The sequence below is a fragment of the Pseudorca crassidens genome, chromosome 20, assembly GCF_039906515.1.
Source record: "Pseudorca crassidens isolate mPseCra1 chromosome 20, mPseCra1.hap1, whole genome shotgun sequence".
NCBI lineage: Eukaryota > Metazoa > Chordata > Mammalia > Artiodactyla > Delphinidae > Pseudorca > Pseudorca crassidens.
The window spans coordinates 16,176,578-16,196,711 of NC_090315.1; the positions used below are offsets into that span (position 1 = coordinate 16,176,578).

Sequence of the window (20,134 nt, forward strand, 5' to 3'; positions counted from 1 at the left end):
AAGTCCTGAATATGACATTTTATTTATCTTTTTATCAGTTAATGGACATTTGAATTATTTCCACTTTTTGGCTATTATGAATAATGTAGCTAAGAACATTTGTGTACAAGTTTTTATGTGGACATATATTTTTAGTTCTCATTATATGTAGTGGAAATGTACAGTGGTAACTGTACATTTAACCTTTTAAGGAACTGCGCCACTGTTTTACACAACAGTTGTACAATCTTATGTTTCCACCAGCAGTGGATGAGAATTCTAGTCTCTCCACATCCTCATCACACTTATTATTATCTGTCCTTTTGATTATAGCCATCTAGTGGTTGTGAAGTGATATTTCATTGTGACTTTAATTTACGTGTACCTGGTAATTAGTGATGTTGAACATCTTTTCATGTGCTTATTGGCCATTTGTATATCTTCTTTGAAGAAATGTTTATTTAGATCCTTTGCCCTTTTTTTTTTTTTTCGCGGTACGCGGGCCTCTCACTATTGTGGCCTCTCCCGTTGCGGAGCACAGGCTCCGGATGCGTAGGCTCAGCGGCCATGGCTTACGGGCCTCAGCCATTCCACGGCATGTGGGATCTTCCCGGACCAGGGCACGAACCCGTGTCCCCTGCATCCGCAGGTGGACTCTCAACCACTGCGCCACCAGGGAAGCCCTTTGCCCATTTTTTAATTGATTTGTCTTTTTATTATTGAATTGTAAGAGATCTTCGTATATATTCTAGATATGTTTCTTATCTGGTATATGATCTGTAAATATTTTCTCCCAGCCTGTGGGTTGTCTTTTCACTTTCTTGATGATGTCCTTGAAAGCAAAAGATTTTTACATTTTTCTGATGTCCATTTTTATTTAATTTTCTTTTTTTGCTTGTGCTTTTGGTGTCATATATAAAAAAACCATTGCCTATCCACAGTTACAATTTACCCTTTTTTTCCATTATTTTTTCCTTTTCACATAGTCATAATATCTCAATTTTATTTCAACTCCAAGTTGTTTTTTTTCATTTGTGTTATTAGGTTTTCTTTTATTCTGGTTCCTTGGCAATATATATAGCTTTTAGATTAGATCTTCATTCTCCATCCCTCATGCTTGTATCATCTCTCAACATTTTCATCTCTGGTGTGTGGGGCTGGGTCCTGGGCCCCCTGGTGGACAGGGTCATGTCAGGGGTGGCTGTAGGCTCAGAGAATCTTAAGGCAGCCTGCTTGCTGATGGATGGGTCTGTGTCCCTGCCTGGCTAATTGGTGGGCCTGAGGAGTCAGAGTACTTTTGCCTACAAACTGGTGGGCGGGGTGGAGCTGAGTCCTAAGGCTAATAAGCTAGAGAGAAGATTCCAAAATGGCACTTGCCAGCACCAGCATCCATGTGGTTGAACGAACTCTCCAAAGTGGCTGCTGCCAGTTTCTGTGTCCCCAGGGTGAGCTCAAGTTGCCTCCTGCCTCTCCAGAAGACTCTCCAAGGTCAGCAGTGAGGTCTGAACCAGGCTCCTTTCAAATTCCTGCTGCTCTCCTGAGTCCCAGAGCATGTGAGATTTTGTGTACGCCCTCTAAGAGTGGAGTCTCTATTTCCTACAATCCTCTGGGTCTCCTGAAAGTAAGCCCCACTGGCCTTCAAAGCCAAATGCTCTGGGGACTTGTCTTCCCCTGTGCAGGATCCTCAGGCTCTAGAGCCCGATGTGGGGCTCAGACCCCTTGCTCCCTGTGGAAAACCTCTGCAATTGTAATTATTCTCCCATTTGTGTGTTTCCCATCCAGGAGTATGGGTCTTGACTATACGTTGACTCTACCACTCCTACCCATCTTGTTGTGGTTCGTTCTCTTTATAGGTTCCAGTCTTTCTCATCAACAGTTGCTCCGTAAATAGTTGTAATTTTGGTGTGCCCATGAGAGGATGTGAGCTCAGGGTCTTCCTACTCCATCGTCTTGAGCAGTATTTTTTTTTTTCTGATGCTATTGTAAATGGGATTGTTTTCCTTGATTTCATTTTTGGATGTTCACTGCAAATGTCTAGTTATACAATTGGTTTTTTACTATTGATCTTATATTCTGCAACCTTGCTGAAGTTGTTTATTAGTTCTAATAAAATTTTAGTGGATTTCTTATGTTTTCTGAAAATCATGTCATCTGAAAATAGAGATATTTGTATTTTCTCCTTCCCAATCTGGATACCTTTTATTTTCTTGCCTAATTGCTCTGTTTAGAACCTTCACTGCAATGTTAATAGAAATGGTAAGAATATACATCCTTGTCTTGTTCCTGACCATAAGGGGAAAGCATCTAGTCTTTCACTTTTAGTATGATGTTAGCTGTGGGGTGTTTGTAGATGTCTTATAACACGTTGAGGAAGTTCCTCTTTTTTGCTAGTATGTTGACTGTTTTTCCCATGAAAAGGTATTGAGTTTTGTCAAGTGCTTTTTCTGCATCTGTTGAGATGATCATATGGATTTGTTCTTTATTCTATCGGCATCGAGTATTACATTAGTTTATTTTCAGATGTTAAATCAGTATTGCATTCCTGGTATAAATCCCACTTGGTGATGGCACATAATCCTTTATATATTTGTTTGTTTGTTATTTTTTTTTTTTGCAGTATGCGGGCCTCTCACCGTTGTGGCCTCTCCCGTTGTGGAGCACAGGCTCTGGACGCACAGGTTCAGTGGCCATGGCTCATGGGCCCAGCCGCTCCGCGGCATGTGGGATCTTCCTGGACCAGGGCACGAACCCATGTCCCCTGCATTGGCAGGTGGACTCTCAACCACTGCGCTACCAGGGAAGCCCTGTTTGTTTTTAAAGAGCAATTTCAGGTTCATGGCAAAGTTGAGAGGAAGGTACAGGGATTCCCCATATACCCTTTGCCCCCACACATGCATAGCCTCCCCCATTATCAGCATCCCCCATCAGGGTGGTACATTGTTATAATTGATGGACCTATACTGACACATCATAATCACCCAAAGTCTAATAGTTTACATTGAGGCTCACTCTTGGTGTTGTATAATCTATGGATTTGGACAAATGTATATACATGTGTCTGTCATTATAGTATCATACAGAGTGTTTTCACTGACCTAAAAATCCTCTCTGCTCTGTCTAGTCATTGCTCTCCTCTCCTCCAGCCCCTGGTATCCACTAATCTTTTTACTGTCTCTATAGTTTTGCCTTTTCCAGAATGTCATATAGTGGAATCATACTGTACAATAGTCTTTTCAAGTCAGCTTCTTTTTTTTTTTTCAAGTCAGCTTCTTTCACTTAGTTATATGCATTTAATATTCCTCCATGTGTTTTCCTGGCTTGATAGCACATTCCTTTTTAGCATTGAGTAATATTCCTTTATCTGGATGTACCACAATTTATTTATCCATTCACCTACTAAGGGACATCTTGATTGCTTCCAGGTGTTGGCAATTATGAATTAAAGCTGTTATAAACATCTGTGTTCTCTTTTTATATATTGTTAGATTAAATTTGTTAGTATTTTGTTGTGGATTTTTACCTCTGTATTAATAAGAGATAGTGGTTGGTAGTTTTCTTTTTCTTTCTTTTTTTTTTTTTTGTCTTTGGTATATCAGGGTAATACTGGCCTCATAGAAGGAGCATTCACTCCTTTTCTATTTTGGGAGATTTTGTGAAGTATTGGTATTAACTGTTCTTTGGTGTTTGGTAGAATTTACCAGTGAAGCCATCTAGCCCTGAGCTTTTTTTTGTGGGTAGTTTTTTGATTACTAATTGAATCTCTTTACTTGATACAGGTTTATTCAGATTTTCTTTTTTTCTGTCCTTGAGCAGTTTCATTACTTTGTGTCTTTCTAGGAATTTGTCCATTTCATCTAAATCATCTAACTTGTTACCATACTGTTCTTCGTAATATTTCACTATAATCCTTTTTAATCCTGTAAGGTTAGTAGTAATGTCTCCTCTTTCATTTCTGAGTTTAATGTTTTGAGCATTCTCTCTTTTTCTTGGTCAACTTAAAGGTTTGTCAATTTTGTTGATCTTTTCAGGGAACCAACTTTTGGCCTTATCGATTCTTTCTATTATTTTTCTGTTCTCTATTTTATTGATTTCCTTTTTTAAATATTCATTTATTTATTTGGCTGTGTCAGTTCTTGGTTGCGGCACATGGGCTCTTTGTTGTGGCACACAGGCTCCAGAGCACGTGGACCCTGTTGTTGTGGCACATGGGCTGTAGCTGCAGCATGTGGGCTCACTAGTTGTGGGTGCGGGCTCAGTAGTTGTGACACGCAGGCTCATTTGCCCCGCAGCATGTGGGAGCTTAGCTCCCTGACCAGGGATCAAACCCATGTCCCCTGCATTGGAAGGTGGATTCTTAACCACTGGACCACCAGGGAAGTCCCCAGTTTTTGTATTAAAGTCTATTTTGTCTAATATTAGTATATTCACTCCAGTTTTTTATGGTTATTTTTTGCATGATATATTTTTTCCCGTCAATTTATTTCAGTTGACTTTTATGTTTGAACCTAAAGTATGTCTCCTATAGACGGCATATAGTTTGATCTTGTTTTTCTATCCAGTCTGACAGTCTCTGCCTTTTTGATTGTTCAATCCATTTACCACTAATGTTGACACTAAATTATGTCTGCCATTTTCCTTTCTCTTCTCCATGTCTCATGTCTTTTTTTTACATTAAAAAAGGCACTCCTCATGTATTTAATTTAATTTAATTTATCTGTTAACATCTTTATTAGAATATAATTGCTTTACAATGTTGTGTTAGTTTCTGCTGTATAACAAAGTGAATCAGCTATATGTATACATATATCCCCATATCCCCTCCCTCTTGTGCCTCCCTCCCTCCCACCCTCCCTATCCCACCCCTCTAGGTGGTCACAAAGCACTGAGCTGATCTCCCTGTGCTATGCAACTGCTTCCCACTAGCTGTCTGTTTTACATTTGGTAGTGTATATATGCCCATGCTACTCTCTCACTTCATCCCAGCTTACCCTTCCCCCTCCCTGTGTCCTCAAGTCCATTCTCTACGTCTGAATCTTTATTCCTGTCCTGCCCCTAGGTTCATCAGAACCTTTTTTTTTTTTTTTTTTTTTTTAGATTCCATATATGTGTTAGCATACAGCATTTGTTTTTCTCTTTCGGACTTACTTCACTCTGTATGACAGACTCTAGCTCCATCCACCTCACTACAAATAACTCAGTTTCATTTCTTTTTATGGCTGAGTAATATTCCATTGTATATATATGCCACATCTTCTTTATCCGTTCATCTGTTGATGGACATTTAGGTTGCTTCCATGTCCTGGCTATTGTAAATAGTAAAATTTTTTGTTCTAATTCTTTGAAGAATGCCATTGGTATTTTGATAGGGCTTGTATTGAATCTGTAGATTGTTTTGGGTAGTATAGTCTTTTCACAATATTGATTCTTCCAATCCAAGAACATGGTATATTTCTCCATCTGTTTATGTCATCTTTGATTTCTTTCATCAGTGTCTTATAGTTTTCTGAACACAAATCTTTCACCTCCTTAGGCAGGTTTATTCCTAGGTTTTATTCTTTTGTTGCAATCGTGAATGGGATTGTTTCCTTAATTTCTCTTTCTGATTTTTCATTGTTGGTGTATAGAAATGCCAGCGATTTCTGTGCCTTAATTTTGCATCCTGCATCCTTACCAAATTCATTGATTAGTTCTAGTAGTTTTCTGGTGGCATCTTTAGGATTTTCTATGTATAGTATCATGTCATTGGCAAACAGTGACAGTCTTACTTCTTCTTTTCCAATTTGTATTTCTTTCATTTCTTTTTCTTCTCTGATTGCTGTGGATAGGACTTCCAAAACTATGTTGAATAAGAGTGGCGAGAATGGACATCCTTGTCTTCTTCCTGATCTTAGTGGAAATGCTTTCAGTTTTTCACCATTGGGTATGATGCTTGCTGTGGGTTTGTCATATATGGGTAGGTTCCCTCTATGCCCACTCTCTGGAGAGTTTTTATCATAAATCGATGTTGAATTTTGTCAAAAGCTTTTTCTGCATCTATTGAGATGATCATATGGTTTTTATTCCTTAATTTGTTAATGTGGTATATCACATTGATTGATTTACGTATATTGAAGAATCCTTGCATCCCTGGGATAAATCCCACTTGATCATGGTATATGGTCCTTTTAATGTACTGTTGGATTCTGTTTGCTAGTATTTTGTTGAGGATTTTTGCATCTATGTTCATCAGGGATATTGGTCTATAATTTTCTTTTTTTGTGATATCTTTTTCTGGTTTTGGTATCAGAGTGATGGTGGCTTTGCAGAATGAATTTGGGAGTGTTCCTCCCTCTGCAATTTTTGGAAGAGTTTGAGAAGGATGAGTGTTAGCTCTTCTCTAAATGTTTGATAGAATTCGCCTGTGAAGCCATCTGGTTGTGGACTTTTATTTGTTGGAAGATTTTTAATTACGGTTTCAATTTCATTACTTGTGATAGGTCTGTTTATGTTTTCTAATTCTTCCTGGCTCAGTCTTGGAAAATTGTGCCTTTCCAAGAATTTGTCCATTTCTTCATGGTTGTCCATTTTATTGGCATATGGTTGTTTGTAGTTGTCTCTTATAATCCTTTGTATTTCTGCAGTTTCAATTGTGATTTCTCCTTTTTCATTTCCAATTTTATTGATTTGCGTCCTCTCCCTTTTTTTCTTGATGAGTCTGGCTAAGGGTTTATCAATTTTGTTTATCTTCTCAAAGAACCAGCTTTTAGTTTTATTGATCTTTGCTATTTTTTCATTTCTATTTCATTTATTTCTGCTCTGATCTTTATGATTTCATTCCTTCTACTGACTTTGGGTTTCGTTTGTTCTTCTTTCTCTAGTTATTTTAAGTGTAGGGTTAGATTGTTTATTTGAGATTTTTCTTGTTTCTTGAGGCGAGATTGTATTGCTATAAACTTCCCTCTTAGAACTGCTTTTGCGTCCCATAGGTGTTGGGTTGCTGTGTTTTCATTGTCATTTATTTCTATGTATTTTTAAAATATTTTCTTTGATTTCTTCAGTGATCTCTTGATTATCTAGTAGTGCACTGTTTAGCCTCCATGTATTTGTGTTTTTTACAGTTTTTTTTTTCTGTAGTTGATTTCCAATCTCATAGCGTTGTGGTCAGAAAAGATGCTTGGTACGATTTCAATTTTCTTAAATTTTCTGAGGCTTGATTTGTGACCCAAGATGTGATCTATCCTGGAGAGTGTTCCATGTGCACTTGAGAAGAAATTGTATTCTGCTACTTTTGGGTGGAATGTTCTATAAATATCAGTTAGATCTATCTGGTCTGTTGTGTCATTTAAAGCTTGTGTTTCCTTACTTATTTTGTATTTGGATGATCTGTCCATTGGTGTAAGTGGGGTATTAAAGTCCCCTATTATTATTGTGTTACTGTCAACTTCACCTTTCATAGTTGTTAGCATTTGCCTTATGTATTGAGGTTCTCCTGTGTTGTGCATAAACATTTATAATTGTTGTATCTTCCTCTTGGATTGATCCTTTGATCATTATGTAGTGTCCCTCCTTATCTCTTGTAACAGTCTTTATTTTAAAGTCTATTTTATCTGATAAGAGTATTGCTACTCCAGCTTTCTTTTGATGTGCATTTGCATGGAGTATCTTTTTCCATCCCTTCACATGCAGTCTATATGTATCCCTAGGTCTGAAGTGGGTCTCTTGTAGACAGCGTATATATGGGTATTGTTTTTGTATCCATTCAGCCAGTCTGTGTCTTTTGGTTAGGTCATGTAGTCCATTTACATTCAAGGTTATTATCAATATGTATGTTCCTATTACTGTTTTCTTAATTGTTTTGGGTTTGTTTTTGTCAGTCTGTTTCTTCTCTTGTGTTTCCCACTTAGAGAAGTTCCTTTAGCATTTGTTGTAAACCTGGTTTGTTGGTGCTGAATTCTCTTAGCTTTTGCTTGTCTGAAAAGCTTTTGACTTCTCCCTCGAATCTGAATGAGATCCTTGCTGGGTAGAGTAATCTTGGTTGTAGGTTTTTCTCTTTCATCACGTTAAGTATATCCTGTCATTCCCTTCTGGCCTGTAGAGTTTCTGCTGAAAAATCAGCTGATAACTTTATGGGGATTCCTTTGTGTGTTATTTTTTGTTTTTCCCTTGCTGCTTTTAATATTTTTTCTTTGAATTTCATTTTTGTTAGTTTGATTAAGATGTGTCTTGGTGTGTTTTTCCTAGGGTTTATCCCGTATGGAACTCTCTGTGCTTCCTATACTTGGGTGACTATTTCTTTTCCCATGTGAGGGAAGTTTTCAACTATAATCTCTTCAAATATTTTCTCAGACCCTTTCTTTTTCTCTTCTTCTTCTGGGACCCCTATAATTCGAATGCTGGTGTGTTTATTGTTGTCCCAGAGGTCTCTGAGATTGTCTTCAATTCTTTTCATTCTTTTTTCTTTATTCTGCTCCTCGGCAGTTATTTCCACCATTTTGTCTTCCAGCTCACTTATTTGTTCTTCTGCCTTAGTTATTCTATTATTGATTCCTTCTAGTGTATTTTTCACTTCAGTTATTGTGTTGTTCATCTCTGTTTGTTCTTTAGTTCTTCTAGATCTTTGTTAAACATTTCTTGTATTTTCTCAATCCATGCCTCCATTCTATTTCTGAGATTCTGGATCATCTTTACTCTCATTACTCTGAATTCTTTTTCAGGTAGATGGCCTATTTCCTCTTCACTTATTTGGTCTTGTAGCTTGCTCCTTCATCTGTGACATCTTTTTTTGCTGTCTCTTTTTTTTTTCTTTTTTATGAGTGGGATATTATTCCTGTGTTACTGGTTGTTTGGCCTGAGGCTTCCAACACTGGAGTTTGTAGGTTATTGGGTAGAGCTGGGTCTTGGTGCTGAGATGAGGAACTCTGTAAGACCTCACTGCGTTGAATATTCCCTGGGGTCTGAGGTTCTCTGTTATTCCAGTGGTTCAGACTCAGAGCTCCCACTGCAGGAGCTACAGCCTGACCCCGTGCTCATGAACCAATATCCTGAAAGCCACCTGGGGCAGCAAAAAAAAAAAAAAAGAACAATAGCAAAGTAAAAAATAAAATTAGACTAGGAAACTAACAGATATGTTAGGAAGAATATAAAATTTTAAATATAGATGTATAAACAACCGGAAGGTACATCTGTACCACAATAATAAAAAAGAGGAGGGAAAAGAAATAGATAAAAAAGGAGGGGGAGAAAGGCCTTGGCTGTGGAGGGCAGGGCCTAAGCAAGGGTGAGGTTTGGGTGGTTGGTGCGGCAAATGCTCAGGACCCACAGGGCTGGAAAAGGCCCTGGGGGCTGTGGGGGGTGAGGCTTAGGCTCAAGGAACAGAAGAGGCCCAGGTGTGCCCCCCACCCCTGGTCTCAGAGGGCAGCAGACTCTCTTGTGGGAATATTTTTGGGATTCTGAGACTTCCTGCTGACTTGGAGAAGTATAATATGATGGATAAAATCATGGGCTCTGCAGCTACACTGCTTGGGCTGGAATCTCAGCTCTACCACATAGTAGCTTTATGACCCTAGGAAAGTTAACTCTTAGTGCTGGTTTCCTTACCTTTCAAATGGATAATAACAGTAGCTACTTCATAACCTTATTAGGGGAATTTTGGATGTTAATATATCTAAAGAAATTCTAACAATGCTTGGCATATAAGTACTCAATAAATGACAGTGATGATGATATTGATGGTAGTAATGATCATAGAGATAGTTTCTGAGAAACATTAATTGTGATTCAGCTTTGGGTAATTTCCATTTGTATTTCCCATTTTTCTATCTTATTTATACTGTTTCTTGAATATTCTCCCAAATATGGGATATATATTTCTTTCTTAGAGCCTTTGCAGGTAAAGATTTTTCCTTATTTGGATACTGAAGTTTTTAAATGGAGAGGAAGAGTTGGTTTCTGTGATCAAGTAACATTCTTTTCTAAAAATTTATCATTTGTTTTTTAGTTTCTGTCACACCACTCTCATAGTTTTGATTCTCATCCCACGACTGTAAATATAAGCAAGAAACAAAAACCTAAGACCCTTTCATTGATGCTTAATGGTTGATTCTGACCTTGGCCCTTTACCTACCACGTATGTTCTTTTTTTTTGAATTTTATTTTATTATTTTTTTAATACAGCAGTTTCTTATTAGTTATCTCTTTTATGCATATTAATGTATATATGTCAATCCCAATCTCCCAATTAATCCCACCACCAACAACAACACAACTCTGCCCCCAATTTCCCCCCTTGGTGTCCATACGTTTGTTCTCTACATCTGTGTCTCTATTCCAGCTTTGCACACAGGTTCATCTGTACCATTTTTCTAGGTTCCACATCTATGCGTTAATATATGATATTTGGTTTTCTCTTTCTGACTTACTTCACTCTGTATGACAGTCTCTAGATCCATCCACGTCTCAACAAATGACCCAGTTTCCTTCCTTTTTATGGCTGAGTAATATTCCATTATATATATGTACCACATCTTCTTTATCCATTCATCTGTCGATGGGCATTTAGGTTGCTTCCATGATCTGGCTATTGTAAATAGTGCTGCAGTGAACATTGGGGTGCATGTGTCTTTTTGAATTATGGTTTTCTCTGGGTATATGCTCAGTAGTGGGATTGCTGGATCATATGGTAATTCTATTTTTAGTTTTTTAAGGAACCTCCATACTTTCTCCATAGTGGCTGTATCAATTTACTTTCCCACCAACAGTGCAAGAGGGTCCCTATTCTCCACACCCTCTCCAGCATTTGTTGTTTGTAGATTTTCTGATGATGCCCATTCTAACTGGTGTGAGGTGATACCTCATTGTAGTTTTGATTTGCATTTCTTTAATTAGTGATGTTGGCAGCTTTTCATGTGTTTCTTGGCCATCTGTGTGTCTTCTTTGGAGAAATGTCTATTTAGGTCTTCTGCCCATTTTTGGATTGGGTTGTTTGTTTTTTTAATATTGAGCTGCATGAGCTGTTTATATATTTTGGAGATTAGTCCTGTGTCCATTGATTCATTTGCAAATATTTTCTCCCATTCTGAGGGTTGTCTTTTCGTCTTGTTTACAGTTTCCTTCACTGTGCAAAAGCTTTTAAGTTTCATTAGGCCCCATTTGTTTATTTTTGTTTTCATTTCCATTACTCTAGGAGGTGGGTCAAAAAAGATCTTGCTGTGATTTATGCCAAAGCGTGTTCTTCCTATGTTTTCCTCTGAGAGTTTTACAGTGTCCAGTTTACATTTAGGTCTTTAATCCATTTTGACTTTATTTTTGTGTATGGTTTTAGGGAGTGTTCAAATTTCATTCTTTTACATGTAGCTGTCCAGTTTTCCCAGCACCACTTATTGAAAGGCTGTCTTTTCTCCATTGAATATCATTGCCTCCTATGTCATAGATTAGTTGACCATAGGTGCATCGGTTTATCTCTGGGCTTTCTATCCTGTTCCATTGGTCTATATTTCTGTTTTTGTGCCAGTACCATATTGTCTTGATCACTGTAGCTTTGTAGTATAGTCTGCAGTCAGGGAGTCTGATTCCTCCAGCTCTGTTTTTTCCCCTCTAGATTGCTTTGGCTATTCCGGGTCTTTTGTGTCTCCATACAAATTTTAAGATTTTTTTTCTAGTTTTGTAAAAAATGCCATTGGTAGTTTGATAGGGATTGCATTGAATCTGTAGATTGCTTTGGGTAGTATAGTCATTTTCACAACGTTGATTCTTCCAATCCAAGAACATGGTATATTTCTCCATCTGTGTCATCTTTGATTTCTTTTATCAGTGTCTTATGGTTTTCTGAGTACAGGTTTTTTACCTCCTTAGGTAGGTTTATTCCAGGTATTTTATTCTTTTTGTAGCAATGGGATTGTTTCCTTAATTTCTCTTTCTGATCATTTGTTGTTAGTATATATGAATGAAAGACATTTCTGTGCATTCATTTTGTATGCAGCAACTTTACCAGATTCATTGATTAGCTCTAGTAGTGTTTTGGTGGCATCTTTAGGATTATCTATGCATAGTATCATGTCATCTGCAAATAGTGACAGTTTTATTTCTTTTCCAATTTGTATTCCTTTTATTTCTTTTTCTTCTCTGATCGCCATGGCTAAGACTTCCAAAACTATATTGAATAATAGTGGCAAGAATGGACATCCTTGTCTTGTTCCTGATCTTAGAGGACATACTTTCAGTTTTTCACCATTGAGAATGATGTTTGCTGTGGGTTTGTTGTATATGGCCTTTATAATGTTGAGATAGGTTCCCTCTATGCCCACTTTCTGGACAGTTTTTATCATAAATTGGTGTTGAATTTTGTCAAAAACTTTTCCTGCATCTGTTGAAATGATCATATCGTTTTTATTCTTCAATTTGTTAATATGGTGTATCACATTGATTGATTTGTGTATATTGAAGAATCCTTGCATCCCTGGGATAAAACCCACTTGATCATGGTGTATTTTCCTTTTAATGTGCTGTTGGATTCTGTTTGCTATCATTTTGTTGAGGATTTTTGCATCTAATTTCATCTGTTATATTGGTCTGTAATTTTCATTTTTGGAGTATCTTTGTCTGGTTTTGGTATCTGGGTGATGGTGGCCTCATAGAATGAGTTTGGGAGTGTTCCTCTGCAATTTTTTGGAAGAGTTTGAGAAGGATGGGTGTTAGCTCTTCTCTGAATGTTCGATAGAATTCACCTGTGAAGCCATCTGATCCTGCACTTTTGTTTGCTGGGAGATTTTTAATCACAGTTTCAATTCCATTACTGGTGATTGGTCTGTTCATATTTTCTATTTCTTCCTGGTTCAGTCTTGGAAGGTAACACCTTTCTAAGAATTTGTCCATTGCTCATGTTGTCCATTTTATTGGCACAGAGTTGCTTGTCGTAGTCTCTTATGATGCTTTGTATTTCTGTGGTGTCCATTGTAACTTCTCCTTTTTCATTTCTAACTCTATTGATTTGAGTCTGCTCTTTCTTTTTCTTGATGAGTCTGGCTAAAGGTTTATCAATTTTGTTTATCTTCTCAATGAACTAGCTTTTCGTTTTATTGAGCTTTGCTATTGTTTTGTTTCTATTTCATTTATTTCTGCTCTGATCTTTATGATTTCTTTCCTTCGTCTAAGTTTGGGTTTTGTTTGTTCTTCTTTCTCTTGTTCTTTTAGGTGTAAGGTTAGATTGTTTATTTGAGATTTTTTTTGTTTCTTGAGGTAGGATTCTATTGCTATAAACTTCCCTCTTAGAACTACTTTTGCTGCATTCCATCAGTTTTGGATCATCGTGTATTCGTTGTCATTTTGTCTCTGGCTATTTGTTAATTTCATCTTTGATTTTTTCAGTAATCTCTTGGTTACTTAGTAACGTATTGTTTACCTTTCATGTGTTTGTGTTTTTTCCTTGTAATTTATTTCTAATTTCATAGTGTTGTGGTCAGAAAAGATGCTTGATGTGATATCAATTTTCTTAAATATACCGAGGCTTGATTTGTGACCTAAGATGTGATCTATCCTGTAGAATGTTCCATGTGCACTTGAGAAGAAAGTGTAATCTGCAGTTTTTGAATGGAATGTCCTATAAATATGAATTAAATCTATCTGGTCTATTATGTCACTTAAAGCTTGTGTTTCCTTATGAATTTTCTGTCTGGATGATCTGTCCATTGGTGTAAGTGAGAGTTAAAGTCCCCCACTATTATTGTGTCACTGTTGATTTCCTCTTTTATGGCTGTTAGCATTTGCCTTATGTATTTAGGTGCTCCTATGTTGGGTGCATATATATTTATAATTGTTATGTCTTCTTGGATTGCTCCCTTGATCATTATGTAATGTCCTTCCTTGTCTCTTGTAACATCCTTTATTTTAAAGTCTATTTATCTGATATGAGTATTGCTACTCCAGCTTTCTTTTGATTCCTATTTGCATGGAATATCTTTTTCCATCCCCTCACTTTCAGTCTCTATGTGTCCCTAGGTCTGAAGTGGGTCTCTTGTAGACAGCATATATATGGGTCTTGTTTTTGTATCCATTCAGCAAGCCCATGTCTTTTGGTTGGAGCATTTAATTCATTTACGTTTAGTGTAATTATTGATATCTTTGTTCCTATTACCATTTTCTTAATTGTTATGCATTTGTTTTTGTAGGTCTTTTTTTTTTTTTTTTTTTTTTTTTGCCATACGCAGGCCTCTCATTGTTGTGGCCTCTCCCGTTGAGGAGCACAGGCTCCAGACATGCAGGCTCAGTGGCCATGGCTCACGGGCCTAGCCGCTCCACGGCATGTGGGATCTTCCCAGACTGGGGCACGAACCTGTGTCCCCTGCATAGGCAGGCGGACTCTCAACCACTGCACCACCAGTGAAGCCCTGTAGGTCCTTTTCTTCTCTTGTGATTTCCACTTAGAGAAGTTCCTTTAGCATTTGTTGTAGAGCTGGTTTGGTGGTGCTGAATTCTCTTATCTTTTGCTTGTCTGTAAAGCTTTTGATTTCTCCATTGAATCTGAATGAGATCCTTGCTGGATAGAGTAATCTTGGTTGTAGATTCTTCCCTTTTATCACTTTTAATATATCATGTCACTGCCTTCTGCCTTGCAGAGTTTCTGCTGAAAAATCAGCTGTTAACCTTATGGTAATTCCCTTGTATGTTATTTGTCATTTTTCCCTTGTTGCTTTTAATAATTTTTCTTTGTCTTTAATTTTTGTCAATTTAATTACTATGTGTCTTGGTGTGTTTCTCCTTGCATTTATCCTGCCTGGGACTCTGCACTTCCTGGACTTGGGTGGCTATTTCCTTTCCCATGTTAGGGATGTTTTCATCTATAATCTCTTCAAATATATTCTTGGGTCCTTTCTCTCTTTCTTTTCCTTCTGGGACCCCTCTAATGTGAATGTTTTTGCGTTTAATGTTGTCCCAGAGGTCTCTTAAGCTGTCTTCATTTCTTTTCATTATTTTTTTCTTTTTTCTTCACATCTTTATTGGAGTATAAATGCTTTACAATGTTGTGTTAGTTTCTGCTGTATAACAAAGTGAATCAGCTATATGTGTACATATATCCCCATATCCCCACCCTCTTGAGCCTCCCTTCCACCCTCCCTATCCCATCCCTCTGGGTCGTCACAAAGCACTGAGCTGATCTCCTTGTGCTATGCAGCTGCTTCTCTCTAGCCATCCGTTTTACATTTGGTAGTGTATATATGTCAATGCTACTCTCACACTTCATCCCAGCTTTCCCTCTCTGCCATACCCTCAAGTCCATTCTCTACATGTGCATCTTTATTCCTGACCTGCCACTAGGTTCATCAGTACTGCTCTTTAAAATTCCGTATATATGCATTAGCATACAGTATTTGTTTTTCTCTTTCTGACTTACTTCACTCTGTATGACAGATTCTAGGTCCATCCACCTCACTACAGATAACTCAATTTTGTTCCTTTATATGGCTGAGTAATAATCTATTTCATTCTTTTTTCTTTATTCTGTTCTGCAGCAGTGAATTCCACCATTCTCTCTTCCGGTTCACTTATCCATTCTTCTGCCTCCGTTATTCTGCTATTCATTTCTTCTAGTGTATTTTTCTTTTCAGTTATTGTATTGTTCATCTCTGTTTTTTGGTTCTTTAATTCTTCTAGGTCTTTGTTAAACATTTCTTGCATCTTCTCCATTTTTGCCTCCATTCTTTTTCTGAGGTTTTGGATCATCTTCATTATCATTATTCTGAATTCTTTTTAATGGAAGATTGCCTATCTCCACTTCATTTAGTTGTTTTTCTGGTGTTTTATCTTGTTCCTTCATCTGGTACATAGTCCTCTACCTTTTCATTTTGTCTATCTTTCCGTGAATGTGGTTTTTTTCCCACAGGCTGCAGGATTGTAGTTCTTTTTGCTTCTGCTGTCTGCCCTCTGGTGGATGAGTCTATATAAGAGGCTTGTGTAAGCTTCCTCATGGGAGAGACTGGTAGTAGGTAGAGCTGGTGTTGCTCTGGTGGGCAGAGCTCAGTAAAACTTTAATCCACTTGTCTGGTAGGGCTGAGTTCCCTCCCTGTTGGTTGTTTGGCCTGAGGTGACCCAGCACTGGAGGCTACATGTTCTTTGGTGGGGCTAATGGTGGACTCCGGGAGGGCTCCTGCCAAGGAGTACTTCCCAGAACTTCTGCTGCCAGTGTCCTTGTCCCCCGTGGTGAGCCACAGCCACCCCCTGCCTCTGCAGGAGACCCTCCAACACTAGCAGGTAGGTCTGGTTCTCCTATGGGGTCACTGATCCTTCCCCCTGGGTCCTGATGTGCACACTGGTTTGTGTGTGCTCTCCAGGAGTGGAGTCTCTGTTTCCCCCAGTCCTGTCTATTTCCTGCAATCAAATCCTGCCAGCCTTCAAAGTCTGCCTCTCTGGGAATTCCCCCTCCTGTTGCCACACCCCCAGGTTGGCAATCATGACATGGGGCTCAGAATCCTCACTCCAGTGGATGGTATAATTGTGAGTCACCCACCCAGCGGTTACAGGATTTGATTTTATTGTGATTGCACCCCTCCTACCATTTCATTGCAGCTTCTCCTTTGTCTTTAGATGTGGGGCATCTTTTTTGGTGAGTTCCAGTGTCTTCCTGTCAACGATTTTCAGCAGTTAGTTGTGATTCCGGCGCTCTTGCAAGAGGGAGTGAGCACACGTCCTTCTACTCCACCATCTTGAACCAATCTACCATATATGTTCTTTACAACCACTCATATCCTTCTGCCATGGATTCAGCTCCCAATTTTCAGTTGATGGCTAACAAATTCTCATCTCCTTTCTTCATACCTCCAGCTGCATAGTGGACATTTCCATCTGGAAGTCCTAGAAATATCAAATTTTGCATGTTCAAATTTTCATACCTCTCCTCCTTCCTCCAGCTTTATTTCTCCTCCTTCCCCACTATTTTCAAGTCCTCTTTCTTACTAGATTACATAATTGCTTGGACAGGTTCTGAGCCAGTTACGTATGAATCATGTCTGTGTCATCTCTGTCACAGCCTAGTATAAATCAGTGACCACTGTTTCCAGCTTCCTGAATAATAGATAATGAATTCATCAGTTTGCTGATTCAGTAATTAACATACTTCTACAGGATATTTCTATTACGGTATATTTTTTCCATATAGTATAAATACAAAATTACATAAATATGCAAGCCTGATATATGGTATCTGATCAGCTAAATGGGTTCTTAGATGTTTTGACCACAGTGTTTAGTTCTGATGACTTCAAATTGTCTTTTTACAGGGAACAGTAACATTTAAGGATGTGGCTGTGGACCTCACCCAGGAGGAATGGCAGCAAATGAAACCTGCTCAGAGGGACTTGTACCGTGATGTGATGCTGGAGAACTATAGCAACCTAGTCACAGTGGGTAAGGGTAACTTTGCAATTTTACACAGAATTCTTTTCTATCTTTGAAATCTGTGACGACTTCAACTTGCCAGATGTCTTTAACTAGCCTTCCCTTTCTTCATTTCATTGTATGTGCTTGTCTTTAGGGTAAAGGCTAATTACTTTGTCTCACTGTGGAAGTTCCTCCATCCTCATCTTTCATAGGCCCTCAAGTCCCCAGGACTCAACCCAAGGTCTGGATGGTTGTCTCCAGCATTAATATCCAAGTCCTTTGTTGTCTTTCATAATAGGCTGCGAAGTCACCAAACCAGATGTGATCTTCAAGTTGGAGCAGGAAGAGGAACCATGGGTGATAGAAGAAGAAATGCTTGGGAGGCCCTGTCCAGGTGAATAAGTGAAAATGCAGGTCTGAATGAGAAAGACACATGACAGTTGTTCAGGGGGTTGATACCATTTCACATTTTCCAAGATTTGCTTAAGTCTTCTACAGTGACAAAAGGTATGAATGCCTTGGATTATGGTGACACTTCCAAATACTGTATTGGAGCTATCTTCCTTTTTTCAAATTTTAGATACCAAAACTTCCCTAGTTCATTTACAGCGTTACTTTCAGGATTAGTGTCCCTCTCTATGATCCTTAAGCTCTCTCTTTGCTTTGTGTTCATAGGGTTTTTTCTTATGTATTCAGTATTTGGTGGATGTATAGTATTTTAAAAACACATTTGTTTCAGAGTTAGATTCCTTTTCTTTCTATTTTGAAAAGCCTCAGATTTGTTTTGTAACAATACTCACACTTTCCATTGTACTTCACAACTCTCACAATCCCACATAGGTTTAAAAGTTTCTGGCTTACAAACTGTTACCTCCTTCCTGCTTATTTACACCTTTCATTCCTTTAATTTTTTTGAAATATAATGTATGCGCACTTAGTTAAAAAATATAAACAGTCCAAAAGATAACATTTAAAAGTGAGTGTCTCTTACCCTTGACACTCAGTCCCTTTCTTTTCCCAGTTGAGTACACTTTTTTTTTAGAGTTGTGCTGGCTATTCTTTTTTTTGTTTTGTTAATTTTATTTACTTATTTGTGTCTGCATTGGGTCTTTGTTGCTGCACGTGGGCTTTCTCTAGTTGCAGCGAGCAGGGGCTACTCTTCATTATGGTGCACGGGCTTCTCATTGCGGTTGCTTCTTGTTGCAGAGCACGGGCTCTAGGTGCATGGGCTTCAGTGGTCGTGGCACACAGTCTCAGTAGTTGTGGCTCGTGGGCTCTAGAGCACAGGCTCAGTAGTTGTGGTGCATGGGCTTAGTTGCTCTGCAGCATGTGGGATCTTCCCAGACCAGGGCTCGAACCAGTGTCCCCTGCATCGGCAGGCAGATTCTTAACCACTGTGCCACCACAGAGGCCCTGTGCTGTCTATTCTTGATTGTTTATTTCACCATAAGAATTTTACATTCAACTATCTCTTTCCAGAGAAAAACGTGTTGAATTTTTTGGTGGGAATGTGTTAGAAGCATAAATTAACTTTCGGAGTGCTGACATCTTTGTAACGTCGAGGTTTTCTATCCAAGAACGTGTTCTCTGTCTTTGTTCAGATCTATCTATTTTTATGTCCTTCAGAAATCCAAGGTTTCCTTTATACCTTTTGTAAATTTCTTACTAAGTTTATACCTAAGTAACAGACAAGAGAAAAAAATCAGTACTAGAAGAATTGGAAAGGGCCCTGTAAAACCATCTTTATTTATAGATGATAAGATTATATCCCTTAAAACACAAAAGAATCAACTGCAACAAATAGTAAGAGAATCCAGTGATATGGTAGGGTATCAAATTAACAAATAAAAATCAGTAGTTTTCATGTATACTTCAACAACCGAGTAGAAGATATAAGGAAAAGGAAACCACATTTATAGTCATAACAATATAGATAAAATACTATTCTGGGCATGGGCTCATGGAGCTTATAATTTAGTGGGAACTGGAGTCCCTGAGGTTTTGCAAACAAGCAAATATCTTTTTTTTAAAACCTTTATATTTAGTTGATAGTTGGCTGTGTATATAATTCTTGAGCCATACTGTCTTTCCTAGAGGTTTTGTAGACAGTTCCCTGAAGACTTTAGATAGTCCTCTGCTGCCTCTTGGCTTTGAATTTTTGCTTGGAGAAATCTGAAGCCTGATTGTTTTCCCTCATAGGTGACTTGATTTATTTGCCTAGATGCCCATAGGTTTGTTTTTCTTGAAAGCTTTAGAACTTTCTGAGGCTTATTGATCAGTCAGTATCAGTTTTTCCTGTAAGCTTGTATATTCATGTTTTTTGATTCTTGTAGTGTGGTATAGATCTGAATACTGGTTCCTTTTATAACTACATTCCTCATCTTTTTTTTTTTTTTTTTCGCGGTACGCGGGCCTCTCGCTATTGTGGCCTCTCCCATTGCGGAGCACAGGCTCCGGATGCGCAGACTCAGCGGCCATGGCTCATGGGCCCAGCCGCTCCGCGGCATGTGGGATCTTCCCAGACTGGGGCACGAACCCGTGTACCCTGCATCGGCAGGCAGACTCTCAACCACTGCGCCACCAGGGAAGCCCCATTCCTCATCTTTGAATAAGGTTATTTCCTGCTGGACCCACTATTTACAGAAGGAGAGTGCTGGAGATTGTCTAGAAAAATACTCTTGAGCTAGTAGGAAGCCTCTGTTGCTCTGTTGACTTCCTCTGTCATACAAGTTTTGGTGTTAAGAGTTGGTTTGTCCTTTACTTCTGAATCAGAGATGATTAATTGCATGCTTCCTCTAGCACTCAGTAT

At 38.4% G+C, this 20,134-nt stretch overlaps 1 protein-coding gene across 1 annotated transcript in view; it reads left to right on the plus strand.

Moving 5' to 3' along the window:
• The window catches only part of LOC137215513 (zinc finger protein 850-like), a 101,493-nt gene that overhangs the window by 14,806 nt on the left and 66,553 nt on the right, over positions 1-20,134 (plus strand). The window contains exons 5-6 of the mRNA XM_067720796.1: positions 17,226-17,352; positions 17,624-17,719. Of these exons, the coding sequence (XP_067576897.1) occupies positions 17,226-17,352; positions 17,624-17,719 (223 nt within the window). The remainder of the gene's footprint in view (positions 1-17,225; positions 17,353-17,623; positions 17,720-20,134) is intronic.